Raw genomic sequence first — 23,456 nt, 5'->3', positions numbered from 1 at the left:
TCTTTGATCAGGACCTTCACAAGGTCACCCTGGTGGTCTGGGAGGGTGGAGGCGACCTTGTGGAGGCGCTGCATAATAAAATATTGATAGCGCGCCAACGTCGCCTCGTAGTTGGAAATGCGAAGTCCTAAGCCCGAGGCAGCATAGACCCGCCTGGCCAGGGAATCTATTTTCCGGCCCTCCTTATCCCTCGGCGCCGTATGTCCCCTCGCCTCCCTGCCTTGCGAGGATTCGACGACCGCCGAGTTTGGTTTCGGGTGCTTTAGCAGGAAGGGGATGTCTTCTTCCCTGACCCTGTACATAGATTCATATCTCCTGGACGTCGGTTGAGGATGTGAAGGTAGGTCCCAGGGCTGCATCATCGCCTGCCACAGGGTAGTTATAAGTGGCAGAACGATGGAGGTCAATTGCTCCCTGCGGACGACATCGTAAAACTTGTCCATCGACGGTCCCGGGCGCTGGGCAGCGTCGATGTCCAGGGACTGGACAAGCCTCGACATCAGCTCCGCGAAGGAGACGTGTGACTCATCGGGTGACGCTGGATCCTGAGATGTCACGACGACGTCCGGGGAGGTTGAGTCTACTTCAGAGTCATCTGAATCAGCACCGTAGTATGGTGGGGCAGAAGATGATAACTCCGCTGGCGAGAAGGAGCGGCTGCTTCCGCTTTGCGGGGATCGAGGTGGCACCCTCCTTGAATCCACAGACCGCGGCTGGTCGCAGGACGGAGGTGAGGATCATGCCCTGGGAGCAGGGTAGTACCCCACAGAGAGCGGGTCTCCCCAAGGTTGGTAGTAGGGACAACGCCAACTCTCTGGGCGTTGTTCTACCGAGCGGCTCCTCCGATTCCCTGGTAGGAACAGGCCAGCTTCTGTCTCCAACGTCACCGCGGGCATCGGTGTCAGTGACCTCGCCCTAGGAGGGGAGTCCTGGATTTCCCCATCCGAAATAGACCCCCGTAGAGTTGGAAGGGGTGCAGGCGGGAGGTTGACCGCATGTCGGGGAGACCCTTGAGGGGTAACCCGCATGGCCTCCTGAAGGATTGGTTTGGGCGAGGTCGGTATCGTAACCTCCACCGGTACTGAGGGTCCCATCAGCTCCGAGTCCCGATGTCGGGGACGGTCCATGGACTTAGCCTTCTTTGGAGGCTTAGAGGCCTTCTCCTTTCTGGCCTTCTTATGGCCTGCTGGCTTCTCTTCAGCATGCTTCCACTTCTCATGCCTCTTTTTTGGTGAAGCAGAGGGGTCCACCGAAGCGGACGCACCTTCATCCGAAGGGCGTGAGGGTGGAGCCACAGAAGCGGAGCCAGGTTTTGGGATAGAGACGAGCGGGTCTGACTGCATCAGAGCCCTATCCCAAAGGAGCCTCCGAAGCCGGTTCTCGCGGTTCTTCCTAGCCTGCTTAGAGAAGGCTAGGCAATGAACGCACTTATCCGTCCTATGCCCCTCTCCAAGGCAGAGGAGGCATAGGTCGTGCAGGTCGGTAGGTGCCATTTTTGACCCGCAGTCCGCACATTTGCGGAAAGCCGCTCGCTACGCCATCGCAGAAGAAAAGAAGAAAAAGAAGAGAGATAGTGCAGAGGGTAAGTATATATTTTTGGTTGGTTTTCTTTTGATAGATCGAAGAAGAAATAACAAGAGAAAAACTACACAGAAGTGGGAACGAAGAAAGGAGAAAGCAGTATAAGGGCAATATATAAGGAGAGAACCAAGAACAGCCAAAGCGAAAGTCGAAAGCGGCACGAGGCACAGCGAACGGCGGTCGCAAAGACTGAACAAAATGGCGGACGCTCCGCTCGTTATAGGCCACAAGGGGGAGGGGGAGCGGAGCTTCCCGCCAAAAACCGTTAGCTGTCAATCTTCCGGCCAAAGGCACTGCGTAGGCGCAGCACCCATGTGTGTGATGCACAGAGGCCACGACGAAGAGCCAGCACGTGCCAGCTGCCCAACCGGTTGTAGTGGGACTGCAGGTCTCATGAGTTCTGCTAGGGCAGCCTTCTCCATCTTGTGCCTTCCAGACACATTTGGACTGCAACAACCAGAATTCCTTGTCAGTGGCCCAGAATTCAATTCACCCAGAATTCCCCGTCAGTGGCAGCAACCAGAATTCCCCATCAATGGCCCTGCAGGATTATGGAAGTTGTGGTCCAAATGCCCCTGACGGCCACCAGGTTGGGCAAGGGTCAAGGAGAAATATGGGGCAGTGTACCGCCCCGAACCCAGCATCCTCCAATGGCAGCCCAGGAGTCCAAAGACACTGTTACCTGCTCTCTGGTGTTCAAAATGGTGCTTTACGTGGTAGGCCTTAAGTCTGCACAGGTACGTCCCTTTCTTTGGTGACCCATAGTGCAGGTAATAGTGCATCATGTCATAGACAATGTAGCCAAAGAGACCCCCCGTGAAGATGGAGAGACCAAATGCTTCGGGAAACAAAGCTTGGACCAGAACGTAGAAAAAGCCGATGACCAGGGACGCTGGGACGGGCGGAAAGACCAACCGGGAATCATCAAACGGAGACTGAAACAGAACAAGGGCGCAGAATCAGTGCCTATTTCTATGCAAGAGGGCACATGTGTCTTCACGCCAAGTGGGGTGGGACTCCAGTTCCTACCACCCCCAGGCAGAGGCCCGTCTGGCATCTGCACAAAGCTTCTTCAAGACATCACCTCCCCAATGTTACAAAAACCTTTAGCTTTTAAACCTGAAGTTTTTTTATTAGGCATTATACTGGAGGACATTAGTAAACAAGAAATGTATCTGATTTTGCATGTAATCACTGTGGCGAGGATTGCATTTGCCCAACACTGGAAGAGTGAAGAACCACCTACCGACGAACTGAAACTAAAATAGATCCTGGACTGTGCAGGAATTGACAGATTGACTTTGTCATTGAAGGAGAAGGAAGATACTGACTTCTATCAAACTTGGGACTCTTTTTATTATTGGCTAGAGAAATGGGACTTAGCGTAGATTTAATATGTTTTTAAGTTTTTATGTTTTTATGTTTTTAATCTGGGGATGGCCGGGGAGTGAGCCACCTCTTTGCAAGGTGAACGAGATCTGTTTGTGCATGGGAGCGTCGCTCAGCCTCGGGCACGGGGTCCCCCTCCTTCAGTTTGATGAGCTCACCTCGCTCAGTTCCTGCCTGCCCCATCCGCCTGGACCCCTTTTACCTTGTGGTGCTGGCCATGTAACAAGAAGTGCAAGGTGATGAGATAATAGTTGCTGGCAGGCGGCCTCATGTGGAACAAAAAGCGATGGATGAGGTACTCCAGGAAGGACCACACAAACATGCCCACGAGGAAGAGCAAGGGGAACCAGTACTCGCGAATACGTATGGAATAAGCTGCAAAAGTGGGGAGGGGAGAGCTGTCAGTCAAGCAACCAACCAACCGATGCTTTGAGCATCTCAGCCTTTACAAGAGGAAGGGCTGTGGTGAGCCAAGTGATGCTTCTTCTGGGAAGTTCGGGAGCAGGCCGAGAATGGAACAGTCCTGCTTGCCCCCAGCACCTGCTGCTCGTGCAGAAGACCTCCTCCAGTCAGGGATGTTCCACTGAGCGATCACACCAGAGAGCTGTTGATGGAGCTGAGCTCCACCTCTGCTCTCCTTCCAAACTGCTGGGAAGCTCTGTCCACTGATCTTCCAACACTGGACCTCAAGCCCCTGGGGTGGGATCCTGTTCTGGTTCCAGGGCTGGACCCACCATGGCAAGCGCCCTCCTGGGATGAGCGAGTGGCCCGCCAGCACAGCGCCATCTGAACCTGGGCAGAAGGGGTGGTTGGAGGGGCAAACCATGGCTTCCTGGAGGGTGGCTTGAGGCTCCACCAAGGCAGACCCAGCAGGTCCGGATGACCCAGTTAGGACGCAGCCGGGCACCAACTGTGCCTGCCGCGAGGCGCCAGACACCCCAGGCTCAGAGCAGCCTCTTCTGATGGAGCAAAATCAAATAATTTGCTTATCATGGACGTCTCGTGCCAAGAACAGCCCAACTGCCAATTAAAACAAATCCAAGGTTTTCATGTTTACCAAGACCTGAAAGAGCTATTACATTTTTATACTGCTGATGGTATAGTCTCTCTGATAAAGAGTCTCTCTGGTAAAACATCTAGCTATGCAAATACAAAGTACTGACTCCTGCCCGGAATAATGGAATCTGGAAGCAATGGCTAAGTCCAGCCCACAGGCCATAAAGTTTCTCTTTATGCAAGGAGACCATTTCTTATCTCCGGCTTATAAAGCTGAACCTCGGTTCCAGCCTTCCTTAGGCATCCCACTCTTGATTTTGGGGTTCAGCTCGTTGGGTTTACCTCCCTATATAGAGAATACAGCTATTTGTCTGGAAGGAGGTGTCCGAGCTGCGCAAGTGCCCTAAAACAGTGTCTATGCTTGTATTTTGGTGCAGTTCCTCTTGGTTATACTAATTTATGGCTTTCAGACTTTTCTTTTAGTGGGTGGGTGAGAGAGATGGAGAAGAGGGTCCTTCGGCTGCGCTCCCCTCGAGATTGTGGGTGATCCCAGTTTAAAGCAGACCCTCTCTTGCACGGCGCAAAGACCTATGGGAGAACCGCAGTGGACCAATGCCCCTGAACCGCCCCTCCCACGTCAGAGCAACACATTCTGGCACACTGGGTCTCCCGTGATGGGGGAGCATCTGCAGGCAACAGATTGTCCTCTGCACTTTTGAGTGGGCGATTTAATCATCGAATCCCGGCTGGTGGGGCCTCGGGGCGCCTGGGAAGAAAGAAGAGAGTCCCCAGGACGTAGGCGGCACTGTGCTTGTGGGTGCCAAGCCAGCCTGCTGGCACTGCGGGCGGGGGTGGGAGGAGGCGGAGAGGAGGCCGCCCTCCCCGTCCCGGGCAACAGCCTAGGCTGGTACTGGACGGCACCCTTGGGTGAGGGGGAAGCTTTCCAGCCAAGGGCAAGGGACGGGCATGCCTCCAGCTGCAGCTGGAGCGGGAGTGTGGCTGCCGACTCTGCACAAGCCCTCCTCTGTGTGGGGCCTGCCTTGGGGTGGGGCTGGCCTGGGGAGCCCGTCAGACAATAGCCACTCTCTCTGAATGGCCACTGCCGAAACCTGTGCCGAAGACCTTCAGCGATGTTTCGAGGTGGAGTCATTGGTCAGGGAAAGCTGCACAGGAAAAGCACTCTGCCCATGCTCAGAGGCACACTTCTCAGGATGAACTGGGCAAGTTCTGTTAAACCATGCCAGGTGGGGGGGTGGGGGGGATTCTGCTAAGCAGTACCACCCTAAAACGACAGCAGCCGACAGCAGGGTGATGGACTCAGCCCCGTCCCTGTGCCCCTTCTCCAGCAGAGACACGGACCCGAACAGAGGCAGGAAAGCCTTCTGGAATTGTCACTGGTGAGAAAGGGGAATGCGCAGCCTGGTGCGGGGGCACAAAACTGGGCTGCAAAGGGAAACGGGACTAAGGAGGGAGCAGCTTAGGGCGGGGAGGAGGCACAGTGGTGCTCCCCGGAGAAGACCAGCGCCCCTTCTGCGCCCCCCCCGCCCCGGCTGCTGCGAGCAGAATCGGACTGGCCTGTTTCGGCAGGAGCACTGGGACCGGGATGCCCACACCACCTCCCTGGCCCCAGGTCGGCCTTGCCGCTCCTCTGCTCCACGGGGCACAAGAGGCAACGAATGCAGGCGTGTGCCGGGAGGAGAGCCTGCGAAGGGACTGGCGGCCAGGAGGCTTTTCCCAGCCAGAGCAAGCCTGCCTCTCCTCCCAGCACCTTCGCGATCTGAGATACGCGATTTGGTTTTGTTTTTAAGATATGGCAGAGACACCGTAAGGGCCGGTGGGAGAGACTGGGGGAGCCGCCTCCCCTTTTCCTGCCCTCCACTCTTTGAGGAAAAAAGCATTGAATGCACCATGGAAAATTTAAAAACCAAGAAGAAAGGCTTTGTTTTGCTTCTTAAAGGCTCTGGGGCAATGCTAGTGACCCTTGCAGTGGAAACAGAATCGGAGATGAACGAATATTTTGACTTATATGAAAAGCTGCATGTTGTTTAGACATATAAAGGCCATTCTTTCAAACACCTGATGGACTAGGAACTGGACTCAGTTGCAGTTCTAAATGTAGACGAATCTTTCATTTTTTTCCTACCCTCAATGAATCAGTGTGTCTCCCCATTGTGAAAAAAATGATATCTAAAATGTGAAGCTTTGGATCGCCCACCCGGATCAGAAATCGTTCTTTTTCTTTCTTACTGATATTATGCTAAAAGTACCGGGACATCTTAAACCTGTCACATTGCTGTGGCAGAAAAAATTGGATGTTGTGGTAGCGTTTAAACATCTCGACTGTGTTGGGAGGCAGTTGCAAGGATGCAAACTGACGGCCGGGGACTGGAAGCGAAATCCTGGGAGGAAGCTTAGAGGAATGTTGGCAAGGAAGGAACCTCGCAAAGGGAAGACGGAAGGGCAACGGGATCGGACTCGGTTAAATGGTTGCGTACAGACCGCAGGGCATGAGATAAATGGCTCATAGGAAGGCAGGGCTTGGTGGAACATCAGGAAAAAACTTCTTCACAATCAGGGCGAGAATGAAGCAACATCAGCCAGGGGTGTTTTAAACTGGATTTCTGGCCTAAATGGCCCCTTCCAATTCCACAAATCCATAAGAATACTCAAGTTGAAGCTTATTTTTTTTATTTTCTACTAGGTTTTTTTAAACTGCTTTGTGAATCGTTAGTGAGAGCTGTAACAATTGCTGAGTGAAAATGTGGCTGCAAAAATAACCCTCAAAATAAAAGAGCTGATGGTCTTTGAAAGGACTGAAGGCCAGATAAACTGCCCTCCCCTGCTTTCTTGGTGCCCCCCAGCCGTTCAGGGCTGTGACTGGACTCACCTGCGCTGAAGGTCGAAAACAGCCTGGTGTTTCCCCGGCCGAGGGCGGTGTAGCAATTCCAGCTCAGGTAGAGCACCACCGGTATCCAGACCACGCACACCATGTACCTGGAAGAGAGGAGGCGGGAGGCCAGCTGCCGGGACGGACGGGTCGCCGAGGATCAGCGGGGCTGCCCGGGCATTTGGGTTCTCCCTGGAATCCCTTCAAAACTGCTTAATGGCCAGGAGGAGACGCTTCTCCAACCGCGTGTCCAACCCATTTTTTTAAGGGAATGTCCATCCATGCAGCTTGCGGCCAGAAATCCCCAAAACAAGGCCCCTTTTTCACCTCTCCCAACCCAGCACTTGCTCCGAGAAACCCCAAAACACACCTGCAAACAATCCTCCCTAATTTCAAAGCCGCAGCAGGCGTGGGAAACAGGCAAGTCCTGCCACAAGGACGCCCAACTCCTTTTGAGCAGCTCCGGGGCTGTATTTTTCTGGCGTTGCCGAAGTTCGCACCCAGGATCACGTCCTCCCTCCACCAACCCACCAGGGTACGGCTTGGGCCATCTCCTGGCCTTCCCTCAAGGCTGCACAGGAAGCGGGGGCGACTCTAGGCCCTCAGGAAGTTCTGGCCGCGAGGTGCCCCCAGCCCAGGCCGCGTGGCCTGGCCTGGCCAATGACGGGAGCGCCGTCAGCATGAGCCGAGCCACCCGGAAGACCACCTGGCAGAACGTCTGGGCTTGCGTCGGGGGGATTTGCAGTGACCCGAGAGCCAGGCGAGCGTTGCGGGGGGTCACACAATTAATGACAGGGGTCTGAGCGAGAGCAAATTATACCCGCTGTGTCCAACAGGATCAGGGCTACTTCGGATCGAGCAAGCAAGTTCGCACAATGGACGTGGAACCGCGTTGGGACCGCGGCTTCCCAGCACAGCCCACCATGGTCTCCAGAGGCAGCAGCCCGCTGGCAAATAGGCCCCGGTGCTGAGCAGACTCCCTGCCATGGCTGACTCTTCCCGTCCCTCTTTAAACGTCATCATTATGCAGATTTAGACAAATAGCTTTACTACTTTGTCTTCCGCAGAGACCTGCTGCCCTTGTGTCCCTCTTAATTTGGGTTCCGCAGGGGGGGTTTGGACCTCAGACACCACCTCTGCCCCCCACAAACGCCTCTTCATTTGGTCCCTCCACTTTGCCTCCCCCTCCCCGTTGTTCCGCATCTGAGGGCAGCCATTTTGTGAGGGTGCCCACGACCCTTGCTGAAGCTCCCAAGCGGACCCTCCTGGGGGCTCACCATGCCGTCTTGGAGAGGGACTCGAAGATGCTGGAGTGGAACAGGCGGATGGGCCGGTCGACGGGCTGATGCACCCACTCGTCGTACTTTTCTCCCAGGTGGCCCACTTGCCACAGCAGGGGCTTACGCCAGTCCACGAGGTCCTGGGAAATGGAGAGAGTCACGGGGCCGGCTGCCAATTGGGGGCCGGCAGGCTTTGCTCGGGCTTCCACCCCATCAGTCCATCCATCCAGAAAATTTGCAGGCCGCCCATCACTGCTGTCTCTGGATGGCTTGCAGCATGATTTCAATCCTCAGTGAAATAAGGACCATTTCCAGGACTGAGCCTGCTCACAGAGCATCTCGCAATATTATCCATTCCTGGCCACAAGGCATTTGCACAACAAAGTTGTGTGCATGTGCGTCCTGATTCCAGGGTGGCAGGACGTGGCAGGATGCAATTGTGGAATTCACTCTCTGAGAAACCTGGCATGCCCTCCCCAGAGAGGTTTGCATAGTGCCAAATTTATACTCTTTTTGCCGCCAGGTGAAAACCTTTTTATTTAACCATCATTTTAAGAATGAGGGATTTTAGATGTTTAGTGAACAGTTGCATTTTTATTTATTTTCTTTTTCTTTATGAATGAGATTTATTTATTGTTTTAACGTGATTTCTGATTGTACTTTTATATTATTGTTGTTTTTAAATTTTGTAAGCTGTCCTGAGACGTTTTGTTGGGAAGGATGGGATAAAAATGTTTAAAAGAATAAAATTTAAAAAAACTTGGAATATTGAAAGGAACCCCAGCCTAAAGGGGCTCGGCGGAGGGGAGGGGTGCTCCATGCGGTTTTCCATGCTTAACAACAAACCCCCCCCCCCAAGGAATAACAATCCGAAAGAACAAGAAAACAGGTCCCTTGATATAAAATAACGTGTAATTCCTCTTCTGATAAAGGAACTTCTGTGATTCTAGGATTATGCCAGTTAAATCAGTCTGCATAATGCATGCCGATTAGACACACACTACATGTCACCCAAAGCATGATTTTGGCCTGGTTGATTTCAAACCTGCCCCCCAAAAACTGTGACTGCTCAAGGTGCTGGGTCTGGAGATATAGGGGTTAACGGGGTCGCCATTCTGGGGCAAGCTGCCAGCCTTCTGTGTGGCCGGGGGGGGGGATCCCCCCGGCTGCGGACACAGCATGGCTCCCCCCTCCATTCACTGTGCACCAACGGATGCCCGATCACGCCCCCCACCGCCCTCCGCTCACCCCCACACGGGCCTGTCCACACAGGGGCACCAGACACGCCCTCAGTGCCCCCACCCCTCCAAGCCGCCCCCCTGTGTCGCCCCCGCCGGGGAGAAAGGACCCCCCCCCCCCCCGCAATGTATCTGACCCTCCTCGGGGCGAGAGCACGAAGGCACGGCGAGCGACAGGCCCCGTCCGGAAGGTGTCTGTGGGGGCACGAGCAAGCTGCATGCGTGGCCAGCCCTGCCTGGCCACCCCCGTCGGCAGTCCGATCCAGGCCGCACTCAGCTCCCGCGTGCAATGGGACGGATCCTGAACGCAGGCTGCCTGCGAGCACCCAGGCCTGGGCCTGCCCAGTGCAGAGGGGTGCAGAGAGTCCCTTTTGCCAAAGCACAATCCCACCTCGCGTGCCGGCGCAAAGCCAGAAGAGGGTACGAAAACCCACACCCCCTGACTGGACGGGGTGGGCTACCCGTGGTTTGGCTAGAGGCCCCCTCGCCGGCCAGTTCTGGACCGAAGGCCCCCTGCCTGTTCCGCTTGCTCAGACTTTCGTCCAATCAGCTCTCCGTTTGGGTGTGTTCTGCATCTTTTGGGAAGAGCTTTGCCAAGCTTCGAATCACTTACGACCCACCAGCAAGTCGAAGCTCGCAGCCCCGTCCCTGGAGTTTGTGCCACACTGCACTGGCTCCTTCGGGACCTTTGATGCCTTTCGGTTTCTTTCAAGGCACGGACTCCGTATTTTGCAGCGCCACCACTCCAGGCATGTGTTTCACCACTCCAGGCAATGTGTTACCACTTCTGAGTACGCAGCCTGAATTGTTTTTATCAAGATTTGATGACACTTGAAATGCAGCTGTTCTCCCGTCTCTCTCGTCCCGAGCAGCCGGCATGTGACCATGCCAGGAACAGAACAATCTTGCTGATCCTCCTCTGAGCACATCGCAGGCCCAGATGAAAGCACCTGGAGAGGTTTCACATTTCCGGATGGCCTGGGAAGGGATTTGGGGCACCTGAGAGGCAATCACGCAGAGCAAGCCTCATCCCCACCTCTGGAGCACCCCAATTACCTTTCTCAACACAGAAGCCGAGCACACCCAGGGCTGCTGTGCAATAGCCATGCCAGGCCAGGTTGGTTTCGCAGCCTGGAGCTCCCCGGTCCCTCCCAGGGTCTGGCAGCAGACACTCCAAAATCTAACACAGTCCAGAAAGAAGCTGTGAATGTGCCGCAATTCAAGGGGAGGCCAGGAATGCTGTGCACCTGTCATCTCTGGGGATGTACTAATTCCGATGTGGGCTTAACCCCAGCCCTGCCCAGTTGTGAAACGTCTATGAAGGGAAAGGCACGTCGCCTGCTTTTTCTCCTGTAACACCGAGCAAGACTGCTCCTGGAGTCCTCTGCCCTTACCTGGCACCAGTGAGCAGAGCTGGCAGCACACGGAGCAGAGAGCTCCCCCTTTGCGCCAGTGAAGCCTTCAAAGAAAACCTGGCAGCTGTCAGCATGAAGCGCATTGCGGGGACCCTGTCCGACTGAACCCTCACCCACCTGTCTAAGCCACAGGGGCTTGGAGACACATCCGTTGGCCATTTTATGCAGACACTGCCTGAAACTGCTGCCCATGGGCACACACGGGCAGAGTTAACAAGCCACCCACAGCCCCAGCACGAGCCATGGGTTTGAGTGGCTTGCTAACTGCAGGAAGAACCTGCCCTTTGCCAGGTTCACACGACACCATGAGCGGCAGCAAACGCCCAGTTTAAATATCTGTGATGGCCAAACATCCTGTTTTAAGCAAGACCAGACTTCCAGAAGGCTCTCTTCACGCTTACCGTTTCAGAGCAAAACTCCAGGCTCTCTACCATCGCCCTGCAGATTCAGAAACAGTCTGAAAGGGACCCAAACCGGACCGATTCTCCTGTGCCAACCTTGGAATGACAATGCGGGCAAGTCACGGGCACTGGGCACGTGTTCAAAATAAGGTCCGTTTTGGCCCTAGGACAAGCAGTGCAGCAACGTAATTTCAGACCTTGGACTGTCCCCCGTAAGGCAGCCAGGCTGTATTTCTTTGGTTGTGAAGCAGAGAAGGGGCACTCCAGCCCCCTCCCCAGCAGCTTCTACATTCCTGATATGCTACAACAAAGAAACCCAGGACAAAAGACGCCGGCCCCAGCAAAAAGAAAACGAGCCTGCGACTTTTGCGTCACGGCATCCAAGCACCGTCCCAGCACGCTTCCGCTGCCCTGACGCTGGACATCTTTCCTAGTCCCAAGTATCAGAAAATGCGAATCGAGAAAGGATAAATGTGTGGGAAACATCCCTGCGGGTGGTTAAGTGCACGTGCCTGGCCTGGCACACTGACGATGGCAGCCTTTTTAAACACGCAAAGCTTGCCCGCTCCTGCCATTGGGCTGCGGGGCTGGCAGAAGACCAGCCGGGACCAAGGCCGGGGCGATTCTCAAGCCCTCGATCATGACAGCAGGAAGGCTTTGGGGCCGGCAGGGTCCCACCTGTGAAAGCGACGCCACAGAGGTGTCAAATGCTCCTGCTCCAGCACAGGAAGCAAAAGAGCTTGCAAAGGGAAACCAAGAGGTCGAAGCCCTCGCTGTCGTCGTCTCAGAGCAGGCGGATCTCCCTGTACCAAATGACCTACACACTGGGCTTCGTTCCTCCGAACCCGATTGTGACTCTGCAAATAGCATTGGTAGTTCTCAAGAAAATGCCTTGACAAGGGCCTTCTGAATTCTGCAGAATGACCTGTAAGAAATACTGCAAAACAACCTCCCACATGAAAGCAACCCGAAACACAGAGGTCGTTTAATCGTCTATCGTTATCCTGATTTCAAATACTGATCCTGCCATGGAAGTTCAAGAATGCATTAAGTTGATACCAGGGTTGCGGATGACGGGGGACCAGAGCAGAGGGGAACGAACGAATCACCGAATGAACGAACGCACGAAAGAGTGGGGGAGGGCAGACAGACCCACGAGTGCAGAGTTGTGCGGAGAAGGGCAGTGCAGGAAACAACTGGAAAAGAGGAGGGGCGAGCACGTGAACGGCCGGTATCTGTGCTTGTTACAGGCCTCCATTTCCCTGTGGGAAGGGAGCAACTCTGGCAAAAGTGAGGTGCCAGCATGGCAGCACTGAGGCAGGTGGCTGGAAGACACACGTCACATGGTCCTCTGAGATTAACATCTGGAATTACAGAAGCCAAAAGGGCTGCATTACCAGAGATGCTCATGCAAAGCTCTGGGCGGGACTTTCTGTGAGTCATAAGCATAACCGCAGATAATCCGAGCTGGAGCTACTTTTGCTGGATTGTTCCAGATAATTAGACTGCAGATAATTAAACTGCAAGTGATTGCGATGGCAAAGATCTGTATTGCTAAACCAGAAAAGCTTTATCAGCAGACCAACAGATGAGAATTTGCTAAGGAGATTATAGCCCCAAATTATAACAAAGGTGGGAGCCATACAGGAGAGATAATAGATGATTAGATGATTACTTGGGAGTCCTGTATTGAGCAGGGGGTGGACTTGATGGCCACAGACTCTACTGTTCTGTGATCCTGCAAGATTTCAAACCAAACTGTCTTAATTCTTTTGTTTTGTTTTGTTTTGTTTTGTTTTGTTTTAGGCAGGCTGCTGAAGCTCTCAGGCCATGTTTAAATGTTGTAACTCTACAGCTTGGTTTCAAGATCGCTTTTCTCCTTCTGGTGATGCTATGGGGTGTATTTCAAGATGTTTATGTTGCGAGAAGGACAAAGTCCACGACCTCAGACACTGTCGGGAAAGACTCTCAGCTCGGAGGTTAGAGAGCGCTCTAGGCACCGCAACCAGCACAAGCCATCCTGGGGAAGAGAGAGACGATTAGGTGTCTCTTTTGGGGGTTCTCCTGGTAGGGAGCATTCAGCACTGATTTTTAAAATGAACCCTATCCAAGCCTTTGCGTTCATCCCCATCCGGGCCGTCCTACTCAGAAAGGCAGTTCTGCTAGATGAGTCTCTGGCCGGTTTGCAGAGAGGTCACTTGCCCTTGCTCTCATTTACAGCCTTGGGAGCTGTCCAGCGCTGTCAACCTCAAAGGAGAAACTCCCAGTTAAGTTCTCCAAAGAGCTTTCCAGAAAGCAGAGGGAAAACTGCAAGGAATAGTGTACAGGATCCAGCACATAGGACAAAAATTATACAGTCAAAAGCTTGAAGACGAGTCCATAGCACTCTTAATCTCCTCCTTACAAGGCAGCAAGCACAGAGGACCTGCACCCTGAGCAATGTATCCTAAATCCCCCACAATTTTCTGGTGCAATTTCTTTTTGCTGCTCCCCCAGACAAACAGTGGGAAAGAAACAAATCAAAGAATTCAGCACAGCACTAGTTATTTTTTTCTTTCTGCCTTTCCAGACTTTCATCCACTGGTGTGAGCTTGCGTTTTGTTTTGGGACCCCAAAAACAGATTTCCCCTCCATGAAACCACTCTTAGAAAAAGAAAAAAAAACCTACAGAGTTGTGATGCTCACTAAAGCACCTTTGTACAACCACAAGTGAGAAACGGTGAGCGCACCATCGAAGGCTTGTCTGGAAAAGGCCAAAGGGAATGGCTTACTCTGGCCCATCTTGTGAGGACCAGCGGGTTCAAAAAATAAGGGGTGTCCCACAGGTACATTCCACTCTTGGGTCTCTAGTCCCTGAATGATTTCCTCCATGCCCCCTTAACGGCTGACGGACCCAGTAAAGGTTGCCAGATGGACCCATTACAGAAAAGTGGGAACTTCTCTTGCAAGTGCTAACTCTACGGGGACAATCCTACGCCTCGGTGGTGACTACAGAATCCCAGGAGCTGCAGCCGCTTCTGCCTGAGCGCCCTCTGGATCACAGGCGACGCCGAGAGAGTCGTCTGCGCAGGAGAGCTCTGCACTTCCAAGCCAGGGTTGGATGCTTGCACATCCACCGTGCTTGTGGCGCGGATCCGGGGTGGTCACCTCTTTTCTTCCCAGGCAGGCAGGCTGCCCATCAAACGCCGTCTGACGGCTGGCCGCATCAGCAACTTTCTGTGCTGGGGGAAGCAGGAACTGTTGACTGGTGCCATTCAGTTTACATCAGAATTCACCAGAATTTACAAAGCCTTTCAATTCTGCAAAAGAACTTCTTTTTTTTTAAACGAAAGCAGGAGAAAAGAGCCAAACTGACAGAGTTGCCCAGATATGAGAATGGGCACTAGAATACACTCCTGTCTCTGTTTTCACCAAGTACTTCTGCCTTGAGCTATTTCAGTGTTTTGTTTCAGGGAGAAAAATGCAGGGGTTTTGCTTGGCTAAGCCAAAATTGTTGCAGGGTAAAACACCCTCTTATAAAAGACAGTAAGTTGTTTCAAAAGATCGTGCTCTTGCAACATGTGGGTATGTTCCAACCGACAATGGCTGGTTTGGGGCCAAACCAAGACAGAAAAGGACCCTGCGATGCCCAGCCATGGGCATTTTGGGAATTTTTCCTGTCTTAACTTGTGTAGGGCAGTGTCCCAAATGGGGAACAGCAAGCTATTTATCTTCCCCGGAAGATCCCGGCCTTCATCATAAAATGGTTCAAAAGGTAATTGCCAGCAGGACATCCAAGGAAGAGGCAAAGTCCGTTTCGGATGCGATTGCACCACCTTTCGACAGTCCCTCCTGCATACCTGGCCCAATTGCACATCTAAAGGAACAAAACGCCTTTTCCTGGGCACCTGGCGCCAACCAGTGTCAGCGGCACCGGTCTAACCTTCCGGCAGGAGGATTTCCACAGCTGAGGGGGCCTGATGACCAAAGGGCCTTCCAGCGGAGCCCAGGTTAAGGCAGGGCGATGCCAGCGTGCGATGACGGTGCTGGTGCTGGTGATGCAAACACGCAAAGCCGTTCCGCAGCATATGGGACTTTGGGGCTTTGGGGCGGGGGGGGGGGCACTGGTTCGTGCCAGCTTGGTCCGGGCAAGGCTGATCTGATGGGGGGAAACTCGCAAAGTTCATTGGGAAGAGCAGAGGATGCCACAGGAACAAAGGCAAGATAAGATAAAACCAGAACGACACCGAGGTATCGAGAGCAGGCAAATGAAGAGAGTTAATGCCCAGTATTTATCCCCTTGTTTCCTGTCTTCCCTTCGGCACCCCCTTTCGGACTCCTTGGTCGAGCCACAGCCGGGCTTTTAATGCTTTCCACTGGGCCTCTTACCTTATCCACGTCCACGGTTTTACATCTGGGATCCATCTTCCTGTCTCTTGTCACCTCGGCCGGGCTGGTGGAGTGCTGTGTGGTCAGGCAGTTCTGAAAAACGAGAAGAGACAGCGTTACCCCACCGCGGACACTTACACTTCCGACAACAACCCTTGGCAGGTTTTCTCGGCCAGGCGGTACACTGCTAAACAAGCAGAAGGCTGGACTATGCCAGCCGCCCTTGGAGGATCGAGGCCTCATTGGCTCACAGAATCACAGAACAGGAGAGTTGGAAGGGGCCACGAAGGCCACTGGGTCCAACCCGCTGCTGCTGCAGGGCACCAAGATTATGAACGGCATATGTCTAACATGTATAATGCAGGCACCACTATGTACTTTAGAAATATATATATATATAAGCAGTATATTGTGGAGAAGAGTTTGGCTGATTGACTCACCAAGCCAAAGCAACTGCGGGGAGCTTGCTAGGCAGATGGCTGGGTCTCAAAGTCGCTCTGGCAGCGATCTTGAGCAAAAACAATCTACGAACAGTGCACAGAGAGGCAGGCAAACTTGCTCCCCTCTCAGTCCCCCGGCCCTGTGGATGCAAGGACGGCTCAGCCCTGGCAAAGGAGCACACAGAAAGCAGCAGCGGTCGGCGGGGGATAAAGGCACCAGTCCAAGAAAGTGGAATTGGCACCAAGCACCCCAGTTCGCAAGGGTGACTGAGACAGGACGTCGTCCGGCGCCGCTCATTCCAGCAAGACCCCTTCTGGACTACCGGCCACCGCGAAAGGGACGGGGGGGGGGGCCCATCCAGGGCCTCTTTCCTGCAGGCGTTCCATGCTGGGCTACCCATTAGCCGCCCGAGCGCACGCCTCGCTCCATTACCTTCGTGGAGCCCCCGAGGCGAGGCGAGGCAGGCGCAGGGGCCAGCAGGCAAGCTCAGCCGTCCCCCGAGGCCCCGCGTCCCTGCTCGTGTCCAGGGACAACATGAGTGGCTGTCACCGGAGCAGAAGCGGGTGCTTCCGTGGGCGGGGGCAGCTCCCCGCCTCTCCCCAGGCCATCTTCCTCAGCGGAGATTTTCCCATGCAGTAAATTCCTTAGTAAGTAGGAAAAGATGCCACTGGTGTGAGGCAACTCTTGGCTTTGTTTTTCTTCAATTAAGATGGGATTAAGAGGGCGTGCATGGGAACCTGCTGCCTGACAACCTCCATCAGCATGGAAACAAATGAGCAGCCAGCGAACTCAGCTCCTGCTTTCGGACTGCTAAACTGAGTTAGTTCAACAGTTTTCAGCACCTGTGCTTCGCACTTAACAGCACTAAATGTAAGTGAACGGCATGCAGCTGCCTTCACATTTTTGCAAGTATTATAAATTATATTTGTAAATCAATGTATTTTTTGTATTGTTATATTTAATGGTAATTTATTATGTACTATTGTATTTCAATGTATTTTATCATGTTGTAAGCCGCCCCGAGGTTTCGGCAAGGGGCGGCATAGAAATGTTATAATAATAATAATAATAATAATAATAATAATAATAATAATAAGCTTCTGATTGGAGGAGGCCAGCAGGCTGTGCAAACCAGGTCGGATGAGTTGGTCAGAGGCAAAAGAACCCAGGAGCAGAACCATGGTTTGTTGACGGGTGAAGAACTGGGCTGGTTCGTCCCTAAACACCACACTGGCCTGGGTTCACATGTCACGCTGATCATCTCCAGCCACACTGCCTGGAGGTTGTCTACCGTATGCAGAAGCACCTCCCAGAAAATTGTGGGTTAACGCATTAACCCGAGAAGTAGGCAAATTAGCCCTGGTTCTGCAGATGAGGAAGGTGCATCAGCAGCCCAGTCCAGTGCTGGAGGGCCTGGCATGGCCTCTTGGGGAGTGGAAGGGGTGCCGACGGGAGGTCTGGAATTGGCAGAGGAACCTTATGGGGCTGGCCTCAGTTCCTCCTGGCCTGGGCTAGGTCAGGCGTCGGAGGCTCTGGGCTGGAGAGGATGGGTCGAAGCCCGTCGGCTGGCCTCCTCCCCAACTTTTAGGCCAGCCTAGCCTACCTGGCTGCTCTCTGGGGGACATGGGCCAGCACAAATTGGGCTTTCACACGGGATTCCAGCAACACTGGAGAGGCCAGCGGGCTGGGCTGGGCGCTTGGAGGACCCGGGTTTGCGTTCCCACCACGCCACGGAGCTTGGACCGGTCCCTCCCGCTTGGTGTAACCCGCCTCGCAGGGGCGTTGCTGTGAGGATAAAAATGGAGCTCCTCACAAGAGATGGCTGCTCCGTGCCCCGAGGATCCGTGCGCTGTGTGTAGGGCACTGCAGCAGCCGGACTCCTCCGATCTGCAGCAAAAGCGTGTTTGTCCGGTTGGCTTTTTCAGTGGGAATAAGATGGGGGTGGGGGAGGGGGAAATCAAAGGGTTTCCTTCCTGCAAAGGGACTTCCAGACAGGGAAGCAGTCCTGAAAGGATGCGCCACAAAGGGCAGAAACCCAATCCCAGTATAGGAACCCAACAAATTTATTTATTTACTTAAAACTTTTCTACCCATTCCGCCACTAACATCTCTGGACAGCTTACAATAAGGAACAAATAAAATAAAGCAAATAAGCAAAACAAACTCAGCCTCCAGCAAGTGAAGATAAAAAAAAAACTCAGTTAAAACCAGCTAACCAAATGGGAGTGTCTTTGACCAGACCCTCCTCCCAGGAGAATAAAGGACCGAGGGCTGATTCACTCGGTGGTCTCCTTGAAAAAGCTACAAGGTGTGTGGAGTCACAGGGCTGTGCAAACACTTTAATTGGCAAACACTTCAATTTGCAATACAGAAATACAGTGGTACCTTGGCTCACGAACTGAATCTGTGCCAGCTTTTCACAACCCTTCCAGCTCTTTTTCAGTTTGCAAACGCAGAAAAGACAGCACAGGCCAAATGCGTCGTGCACGCAGAGAGTGTGAGACTCCGGATCGCTCGGCGGTTAACAAGATGCCATTTCTCCTTTTGAAAAAAGCTCTGAGAATTTCCTCACAGGTCAAAAAGGGTGTGAGGGGCAAGAAACGCAGTCCTTGAAGCTACAAGACGCATCTAGGTAGCAACTGCTGAGCAGGACATTGCGTGGGAATGGTAGCTATTTTGGACCCTAACACACACCAGCTCACGGGGAAAATGACACCCGTCCTGGGCCAGTGACTCGCGCGCCTCCCAGTGCACAGTTGCTTGTTGAGGCTGACGCAGGCCAAGGCAGCAGCCACAACCCCCCACAGGAGAACTGGCTCCACGCGGAAACCTCTAGCCTGCCTGAGCCGGAATGTAACTAGAATTCAAGTAACTAAACGTGTCTGCCAACTGGCAGGAATGTTACAGGTTTGAATAGCATTTTACTACCTGGATATTTAATAGGAGAGTAGGATGGACACACCAGATGAAAAAGAAAGTGGAGAGAGAAGGAGAGCTTGGCATTTCCATATAACAGCCCTGTTTGTTTAAAAACAAAACATTCAACAACACATGCCCAAGGACTCTTCAGATCCGAAAAAAGAGTTACTTTGCGCATGAGCAGGGACCCTCTGCCCCTTGGGGGCATTTCTTTAGAAAGCTGGCTCAGGTTTGGGCATGCGTGCACAAAGGGTTGCTCTACATTATCAAGACCGACTTGGTCTTTTATTCTTTATTTTGGAAAAAATAGCCCCAAAGCATTTTTCCCCCTCCTAGCAGCCCGAATGCTGCTGTTCCAGATGTGCAACCGTTCCTCCTGCACACTGACTGTAGCCAGCCACGCACAGGAAGCATTTTGGGCTGTGCCTGTGCAGGGAGCAGGAGGGCACAGGGGCTGCAAGCGTGGCACGGTGCCAGCATCACACGCCTCTTCAGAAAAGCAGTGGATGGACAGACGTGCCCTCCCAGGGCAGCAAAGGCAGCTCCCATCCAGCTTGGTGCCGCTGCATTGCTCACATTCTTCACATGCGTGGCTCTGAATCAGACCCGCAGGGCAATGTAGTCGCCCGACACACCCACCCAAAGGCCACCAGAACACAAAGGACGCCTAGTCTAGGGCCCGAACAGACTAGATTGCCCACGCCTTCGCTCGCAAAGGGCCGCATTCACACCAAGCACAGGAAGCACATGAACCCCATTCCGCACTCGCCCTGCTGGCCATTCCCAGCTGAATACTCGCCCACAGCAAACGAAGCCAGCCCGGCTTGTCTCCTGGGGGGAACGGGTGCCACCAAGGAGGAAGCCCCCCCCCCCCCGAGGACAGCTCTCCGAGCAGCCCCTCTGCTTTCAGGAGGGACTGTCCACGCAGCATCAGCAACACCTAAACTTATCAGAGTCCTTTCTCTAAAAAGACATCCAGGCATCCGACATGCGAGGCACCAACATGCAAAGAGCAAAGACGATTTCAAATAGCCCAATATCTTAAAATGCCCAAACTGGTAAAGCGAAGGTAGTGTGACCCCCTCTAAAAGGCCACCTGATTTGATGTCCAGAAGTAGGGAAAAGTCTTGCCCTGGCAGTCACGTTAGATTATCGTGGCAAAACAAAGAACCCCGCAGTACCTTAAAGAGGAGCACGATGAGCCCGGCATGAGCAGGTGAGTCCTGCCAAAACCTGGCCTGAAGCTTTGACCAAGCCCTCTCCTGGCTGAACTTCAACTCTCCTCATGCCCAGAAGCCACGGCTGTGCCATCTGGGAATGATGGGCACTGCAGTCCAACACGATGGCCTGGTATCGGCCTGGGAAGGCTGCGTCAGGCTGGGCTAAGCATTCCTCCACAGGAGGCTATGGGGAAAATGTAAACAGCAGGGTCACGGGGAAATGAAATGCGCGGCCGTGAGCAGGCGCTCTCGCATCAACCAGGGCCGTACAATCCACGGCTGGGTGGTCATTCCTGGCCGGCTGAGCTGGCTGGATCTTTTGGCATGAGACATCTTGCCAGTCCCATCTGCCAGCCCTGCAAGCTGCCATGCATCCCAGAGGAGTCACTGCCTTAGTTCGCTGCAGCCGAATTCACCAGGGCCGGCATCAAGGGCAAACTCGCCCAGCCGCGAGGCATTTCCCCATGCCATTTCTCTCCCATGAGCTGGACCTCCTGGTGGCAGGAGCCCCCAACCTCCCAGGGCCCATGGGAACCTCTGGGGGCTGGAGAGCGTGCCAATGGGTCCCAAAAGATAGCTAGACACTCCCTCTCTTGCTATTGCAGTTTTGGCGAGCTTCCAGAAAGCTGAAGCACTGGCCCATGGGCTTTGGCTGCCGTGAGAAAATCTAGCAGCATCTAGGAGCATCGCAGCAGCGTTACGCAGATCCCTGAGATTGTGCTCCCTGGGTGTGTATTACGGGATTATCTTCCCTCCCTTTCGCACACCCTCGTAGCGACTGACTCACTGAGTTGATCCAGCAAAAAATTGTCTGGCTTCCAACCATCAGCTGTTGCCATGTCAAGTAAGTTCATTTTCACCCTGAGCTCCTAAAGTTACATCCACTGCATGGAAAGCTCTTGGAATCCAGGAATATGTGTCATGAGAAAGGTCTGAAAGTAGTACGCTAGCTCAGGAAAAGAAATAACACAAGGCTGAAAAGGACGTTGGCGATATGGCATGGCAAATGAAGCAACACAGGCTGCAGAAAGCAGTTTTTATAGAATGCAGTGATACAATATGCCAGAGTTTCCTGGTTTTCTTTTCCCTTCCTCATCCAGGGCAAACTGCTCAAAGTGCAGGGCACCCTCCGCCCGGCATGCCAAGTCCGATCTCCAGCCCTGACCTCTTGTGTCCTTCGGCCGGGGTTGTTGTGAGTCGCGAAGGCCAGTCCGACCCATCGCGACCCCATGGACAACATTCCTCCAGGCCTTCCCGTCCTCCACCATCCCTAGAGTCCACTCAAGCTCACACCCACTGCCCCAGGGACTCCATCCAGCCACCTCATCCTCTGCCGTCCCCTCCTTCTTTTGCCATCTATTGTTCCCAGCATTAGGCTCTTCTCCAGGGAGTCCTTCCTTCTCATTAGGTGGCCAAAGTATTTGAGTTTCTTCTTCAGGATCTGGCCTTCTAAAGAGCAGTCAGGGTTGATCTCCTCTAGGACTGACCAGTTTGATCGCCTTGCGGTCCAAGGGACTCGCAGGAGTCTCCTCCAGCACCACAATTCAAAGGCCTCATTTCCTCAGCGCTCAGCCTTCCTTATGGTCCATCTTTCACAGCCTTACATTGCAACTGGGAAAACCACCGCCTTGACTATAAGCACTTTTGTCAGCAGGGTGATGTCTCTGCTTTTTAGTATGCTGTCTAGATTTGCCATAGCTCTCCTCCCCAGGAGCAAGTGTCTTTTAATTTCTTGACTGCAGTCGCCATCTGCGGTGATCTTGGAGCCCAGGAAAATAAAATCTGTCACTACCTCCATTTCTTCCCCATCTATTTGCCAGGAAGTGAGAGGACCGGATGCCATGATCTTAGTTTTCTTAATGTTGAGTTTCAAGCCAACTTTTGCACTCTCCTCCTTCACCCACATCAAGAGGCTCTTTAGTTCCTCTTCACTTTCTGCCATTAGAATGGTATCATTTGCATATCTGCGGTTGTTGATATTTCTCCCAGCAATCTTAATTCCAACTGGTGATTCATCCAGCCCCGCCTTTCTCATGATGTGCTCAGCATATAAGTTAAATAGGCAGGGCGACAGTATACAGCCTTGCCAAACTCCTTTCCCAGTTTTGAACCAATCAGTGGTTCCGTGGCCAGTTCTCACTGTTGCTTCTTGACCCGCATACAGGTTCCTCAAGAGAGAAATAAGGTGGGCTGGGGTACCTGCCCCTAAAGCCAGTGGGCAGCCTGGGCCTCTGGCTGAGTCCACTCTGTATAAGTGGGGCCAGAGATAGTTTTCCAGCCTGCATGTGAGCTGAGCCCAGGAACATGGGCCATGTGCAGGGTGGGGAGGCTGCTGCGTGAATCCAGCCAGCCCGAGGAGGACGAGGGCAGCAGGCACTCCATAGGTACACTGGCCGTGTGTGACTTGGCACCTGCCTGCCCTGTCAGCACACAAAGGGTTGCGATGTCAGCACTGGTGTGGGAAAGCCCCTCGAGACCCCTCGCCTTTGCCCACAAGGGCAGGACAAGTGCAGGAGGAGAAGGCAGGGGAAAGGGAAAGCTGGGTGTTGCGTTCAAAGGACGGCCAGTCCCAGTTTCGGCCATGATTGTGGGCCTCTGCCAGGAGCTATGACTGACCTTGCAAGTTTCTAGTCCTCCTGGAACCCAAGACGGGAGGAAATGATGCACCCGCTGTTCTGCTCATTGCCTCCCTGATGCTCGCCTTTCAGGCTTTTTAGCCAATGAACAGAGCAGCCCCATTTGGACGCAACTGCAGCCTCATAAGGAAGAATCCAGAAATCCACACGCTGGGCTTGCGCAGGGATGTTGCCACCAAAAAAAGAAAGCTTAGCAATAGAGGCAGTTCATGATCTTTCCAACTCAGTTCTTCTTAGTATTTTTGTTGCTGAGTTTATAAACATCTAGAAAGTTAGAAACCCAGATAACCTGTGCAGATAAAGTTTGTCAGTAATACTCACACAAGGCCAGAGACGGGGCTGTGGCTGAGCCCCAACAAGTTGCCCAAGACCTGCAAGACGTGTATTTACCCTGCACGGAATTTATATCCCATCTTTTCCCCTCTTGTGAGGATCCCTGGGGGCTTCACGCCATTCTCCTCTAGTCCCTTTTCGTGCTCACGACAACTTTGTGTGGCAGGATAGGCCGCGCGAGTGTCCGGCCCCAAATCGATGAGTGAGCCTCGTGACCAACCTCCCAGGCCTCCAACTGAAGCCTCTCACCACCAGAGAGATGCCACCGTGCCGCAGGGGGGCATTTACAACCATTTTCTATTGCAGCGCGGTGGAGATGCTGCTCTTGCAGAAAAAGGCAGGTGCGGCTGTG

The 23,456-nt window shown here is 53.3% G+C and overlaps 1 protein-coding gene across 1 annotated transcript in view; it reads right to left on the bottom strand.

Annotated features, from left to right (window-relative positions):
• The window catches only part of FA2H (fatty acid 2-hydroxylase), a 47,202-nt gene that overhangs the window by 4,948 nt on the left and 18,798 nt on the right, over positions 1-23,456 (bottom strand). Inside the window, exons 2-6 of the mRNA XM_044434178.1 lie at positions 15,556-15,648; positions 8,131-8,273; positions 6,854-6,960; positions 3,173-3,345; positions 2,264-2,516 (exon numbers count right to left, since the gene is read on the bottom strand). Of these exons, the coding sequence (XP_044290113.1) occupies positions 2,264-2,516; positions 3,173-3,345; positions 6,854-6,960; positions 8,131-8,273; positions 15,556-15,591 (712 nt within the window). The 5' untranslated portion in view covers positions 15,592-15,648. The remainder of the gene's footprint in view (positions 1-2,263; positions 2,517-3,172; positions 3,346-6,853; positions 6,961-8,130; positions 8,274-15,555; positions 15,649-23,456) is intronic.

The sequence above is a fragment of the Varanus komodoensis genome, unplaced genomic scaffold (assembly GCF_004798865.1).
Source record: "Varanus komodoensis strain SLA01 unplaced genomic scaffold, ASM479886v1 scaffold27, whole genome shotgun sequence".
Classification (NCBI taxonomy): Eukaryota; Metazoa; Chordata; class Lepidosauria; order Squamata; family Varanidae; genus Varanus; species Varanus komodoensis.
This window is presented reverse-complemented; position numbering and strand designations above follow the sequence as displayed.